Raw genomic sequence first — 4,919 nt, 5'->3', positions numbered from 1 at the left:
GGGGGGAAGAAGGGGGTCCGCAGCCCCCCGCGGCGTTCCAGCGGCAGGAGGAGGGTGGGCGCGCCCTCCGGCCGGTCGCCCTCAGCCCGCCGTGCCCCCGCGCCCCGCAGAGCATCCACCTGAGCTTCCTGCGCACCGTGCCGCCCTACTCCCACCAGTCGAGCGTGTGGTTCGAGATGATGCGAGTCTACAGCTGGAACCACGTCATCCTGCTGGTCAGCGACGACCACGAGGGCCGGGCGGCTCAGAAGCGCCTGGAGACGCTGCTGGAGGAGCGCGAGTCCAAGGTGAGGGTCGTGCCGCGGGCGGGCGCCTGGCGGAGCCGAGGTGCAGGACGGGCCGCCATGTGTCTGTGGCTCCGTGTGTGACACCCTCTTCTTTCCATCGTGCATGGTCAGCACCACCGCGTCTGGCGAGCGCCCGCCCCAGCCTGTCCTCGGCTCATTTCACTCGCTTTTGCCATTAGTCGAAATCTCCTTCGTGTCAGTCCCTGCGGGGCGAGGGCCAGACCACCTGGAGCTCCGCAAACACCCCTGCCCCGCGCTGCCCCGCGCCCTCGTCCCTCCTCCTGCCCACGCCCTCCGCTCCCTGGAGGCCCCAGCCGGGCTCGGGATTTCACGTCCTTCTTCCCACCGTCCCGTGCTGAGTGCCCAGCAGCCTCCTCGGGCAAGGCCTCCCCTGCACAGGGCCCCCCTCGCACACCGCCCCCACAGGCCTGTCCCCTCCCTGCTGGGCCCATTCCCTGTCCTCCCCGGCGTGGCCTCCCCTGAAGCCCTTGCATCCACAGCTCAGCAAAGCCCCACCCACAGACACCTGCCTCCCGAAGCCCAGGCCGCCCCTGTGGGCTCCCCTCCCCCCTTGCCCCCACCACAGGGCTCCCTCAACGCTCCTCACCAAGATCAATTAGCCACCTGCTTCTAGGACACACTGACCCCACACACAGCCAGGCGTCCACTCTGTGGGGCTACAGAGAGATAGAGCTGGGATTGGGGGTCCAAGAGACCCCTGCCCCCTTCCTTGACACTCCATTTGCAGCCTCAGGCACAGCTGAAGCTTGGCTGCAGGATCCCCACCGGAGCCCTGGGTGCTCAGCACCTACGCCGGCTCCTGGTCAGGCAGGGGGAGGAGGCCCAGGCTGAGGAGGGCCAGACCAAGGGGTGGCTGGGAGCATGTTTCGTGTCAGGGCTGGCTTCATCGAACTTAGGGCCACCCTGGCACCCCCAACGCACCACAGGCCCTGGGAGGGACCGGAGGGCAAGGGTGGTGGGTAAAGCCAGGGGCAGACCAGAGGGTCCTGGGAGTCCCGTTTTGGGGGTCTGCTGAGTCTTGGGGGAGACGGGCATGAGAACCGAGGGCTTCACACACGACAGTGCCCCTCACCCTGGTGCCCGATGGCCCCTCACCTTCTGGCGTGCCCACCCACAGCCGGCCACGGATTCCCATCCTACTCACCCCTGCACACCCAACCAGCTGCTGTCACTCACCGGTTCTCGCACACATTCCCATCACACTCCGAAACTCGGGACACAGGCTCAGGCCACACTTGCCTCCATGCTGCCCCAGCGCCACACGCACCGGGACACACGCACAGGGCACTACTCATGTGCATGCTCACCCTCACTTGCACCCACCAGCACACGCACACACGCATATGCATGCACAGACACATGCACATGGACGCATGCACGCTCATACATGCACACACAGGTGCACACACACATATGCACGCATTCATACACCTGCACCCATGCACGCACACACATGCACACATGCACACACACGCATACCCACACACACAGGCACACACGCAAGCCCAGGCATGCTCAGACCATCTGGCCCTTCCCCAACCCTCACCAGCTTTCATGGGCTAACTCTCCCATGCAGACACCCACAGGCCCATGCCACCCCTGCAGGCGCACGTATGCACACACAAACCCTCTTGGGCGCACATGTGAGCCGATGGGCGCGGGCACCCAGTTAGTGAGGACACCTTGGCCTCTAGAGAGGCAGAGGGAGGCCAAGGAGAGGGAGGGGGTGGGACATGGGGACAGGCCCGGGGGTGGGACATGGGGGGCTGCTCACCTCCCACTCAGGACTGACGCGGGTTGGGGTGGGCACTGCTGGGGCCACACAGCAGGTGCATGGCAGGGTGGGGGTGGCAGGTGGGGCTCCCTCCGAACGGTGCACGGTGGACGCGGACAGGGCCTCCCTTTCTCCTGAGAGCGATCGTTTCCAAGAGCATAGCTTCGCGGCGGGGAGCCTCGTGGCCCCGCCCCCACGTCACTCACCCCAGCTCCGCCCCGCCCCCGCCCCGCCCCGGGCCTCGGTGTTTGCGAGCTCCAGGTCGGAGCCCGTCTGCAGACGTGCCGAGGAGGTGGTGTGATTGCTTTAGCGCCGTCATTTTCAACCGTTTATAATCTTCTTCTGTGTCTGCATATTTTCTCTGTGCACATTATTCATCAGAGTAAAAAAAGGAACTATGAAAACCTCGACCAACTGTCCTATGACAACAAGCGCGGACCCAAGGTATATATGCATGGACGTGCACGCCACCCACGGCTAGGGAGCCCTGGCCTCGGCGCCTCGGCCACTAGGGCCACTGTCTGGCCCAGCCGCCGAGCCGCAGGCCCAAGCAATGAGGAGAGGCAGCCGGCAGCAGGCAGGAGAGGGCAGGCAGGAGAGGGCAGGCGTGGCGGCGCGGGTGCCTGAGGCCCACCCGCCGTGACCCTAGCCTGCACCCTCGAGGCAGGCGCGGCTGCAGGAGGAGCTGCTCTCCGGGAAGTGCATGCGAATCTCCGGGACCCCCAGGGTTTCCTTGTGGAACCCGGGAGGGAGCCCGCCCGTCTGGCCACCCGCCCGCTGGGGCCGGGCTGCTCCTGCAGGGGCCTGCGGAATCAGACCTCAGAGGACCTCCCGTGGTTTTGGAAAAGTCAGCCCCATCTCTGTTCCTGGTTGCATTCCAAAACTCTTCTGTTTCCCGTCCGCTGCACGCCTCCTGAGTCAGCTTGCATGCTCAGTGCAAAGATGAGGACAGGAGTGAGGTGGAGAGAGAGACCCAGAGAGAGCAGAGAGAGCACAGGGCGAGCACAGGTGAGCGCGCAGGCTGAAGACAGCACAGGACCGAGAGGCGAGGCCAGGCCAGGCGAGGATGAGGAAGGCAGGCGGAGGCGCAGGTGGCAGGCGCAGACCACGGCAGCCCTAGCTAAGCTGCCTCGGGGTTCCCAGCGGCTCCGGCCGGACTCTCACCCCTGAGGCGCTGTGTCCCCTGCCCCAGCCACCTGCTAACACTTCTGCTCACACCGCAGGCGGAGAAGGTGCTGCAGTTTGACCCAGGGACCAAGAACGTGACGGCCCTGCTGATGGAGGCAAAAGAGCTGGAGGCCCGGGTCATCATCCTCTCTGCCAGGTGAGGCTGGGCAGGGCCCTACGCACTGCACACAGGGTGGACCTGACCAGGCACCCCCCATCTGAGCCAGAGCTGGGATACTGTTGGGAACAGCGACCTTCAGCTTCCAAAGCACCTTCACCACGGAAAGCCCCACCCACACCACCCACACCCACACTCCTCTTGCCCTGGCTGATGTGACACCTTCCATCTATCCCTCCCTCCCTGGGCCCTTCTCCTTTCCGAAGTCACATGCCGCTGCTTGCCCTGAGCTAGGCTGTGGGGGTGGGAGATGGAGGAGACCCTGCAAAGCTATCAGACACGGCCTGGGGCTGGCCCAGGGAAGAGGCCCAGGGAAGTGCTGTGCAGGTGTGCCAGGTGACAAGGCCCATGGCAGGGAGAGGGCCAGGCTTCCTAAGGATTGGAATGGCTGAAGCAGCAGCTTGAAGGGGAACCAGTTAGGTACCCAGGAAATCAGGCTGCAACCCCACTGCCCCCTGACCTAGAAGCTCTGCTAGGCTCCAACAGAGCAGAGCCAAACAGCAGCGAAATGCCCAGAGGAACACAGCCCAGCCGTCCAGGCTTGCATTCGGGGAACAGCCTGCCACACTCATTCCCAGGGCGGACCACCATGTGCACGGTCCGTCAAACGACCCTCTGACCCGCAGACAGCTGCAGCCCCCTCACCAGAGCAGAGCGCAGGGTGGGGCCAGCCAGGACTCCTCAGCCTAGAAGGCAGGAATCTCCCCAGCCCAAGGTCGGGCTGTTGCTTAGAGCTGTCCACGGGCCTTGCCTGCTCCTCCCACAGCTGCTATAAAAAGGCACTAATCATCCCCCATTATGCCCCCTGCACTCAGCTTTAGGCTCATGGGTCACTTGTCCACACCACTCATCCACCTGTAGGCCCTAGGGAGGGTTGGCCAGGGCTCCAGGAGAAAAGATTTTAAAAGATGTGACTAGGTAAGGTCCCGGTATACACAAGTCCCAAGAAAGGAAAGCCCAGCCCGGAAAAAGACCAGCCCAGGGAAAGCCCCGCCCAGGAAAAAAGCCCACCCAAAAAAGCTCCACCCAGAAAGAGACCCACCCAGGAAAAGCCCCACCCAGGAAAAGCCCCACCCAGGAAAAGCCCTGCCCAGAAAAAAGCCACACCCAAGGAAAGCCCCACCCAGGGAAAAGCCCACCCAGAAAAGCCCCACCCAGGGAAAGCCCCACCCAGGGAAAGCTCCACCCACGAAAAGCCCCGCCCAGTGAAAGCCCCTCCCAGGGAAAGCCCCGCCCAGGAAGAGCCTCACCCAGGAAAAGCCCCACCCAGGGAAAGCCCCACCCAGGGAAAGCTCCACCCACGAAAAGCCCCGCCCAGTGAAAGCCCCTCCCAGGGAAAGCCCCGCCCAGGAAGAGCCTCACCCAGGAAAAGCCCCACCCAGGGAAAGCCCCACCCACGAAAAGCCCCTCCCAGGGAAAGCCCCACCCAGGGAAACCTCCAACCACGAAAAGCCCCACCCAGAGACAGCCCCACCCGGGGAAAGCCCCCCCC

The 4,919-nt window shown here is 64.2% G+C and overlaps 1 protein-coding gene across 8 annotated transcripts in view; it reads left to right on the top strand.

Moving 5' to 3' along the window:
- The window catches only part of GRIN1 (glutamate ionotropic receptor NMDA type subunit 1), a 29,556-nt gene that overhangs the window by 8,563 nt on the left and 16,074 nt on the right, over nucleotides 1–4,919 (top strand). For 4 of the 8 annotated variants that reach the window (XM_032261778.1, XM_032261776.1, XM_032261772.1 and 1 more), the window contains exons 3-5: nucleotides 111–287; nucleotides 2,464–2,526; nucleotides 3,306–3,406. In XM_032261778.1, the coding sequence (XP_032117669.1) occupies nucleotides 111–287; nucleotides 2,464–2,526; nucleotides 3,306–3,406 (341 nt within the window). The remainder of the gene's footprint in view (nucleotides 1–110; nucleotides 288–2,463; nucleotides 2,527–3,305; nucleotides 3,407–4,919) is intronic. The other 4 variants (XM_032261779.1, XM_032261774.1, XM_032261773.1 and 1 more) reach the window with 1 other exon arrangement.

The sequence above is a fragment of the Sapajus apella genome, unplaced genomic scaffold, assembly GCF_009761245.1.
Source record: "Sapajus apella isolate SASKATOON/1434 unplaced genomic scaffold, GSC_monkey_1.0 scaffold126, whole genome shotgun sequence".
NCBI lineage: Eukaryota > Metazoa > Chordata > Mammalia > Primates > Cebidae > Sapajus > Sapajus apella.
Note: the sequence above shows the minus strand (reverse complement) of the source record. Positions and strands in the feature narration are given on the sequence as shown.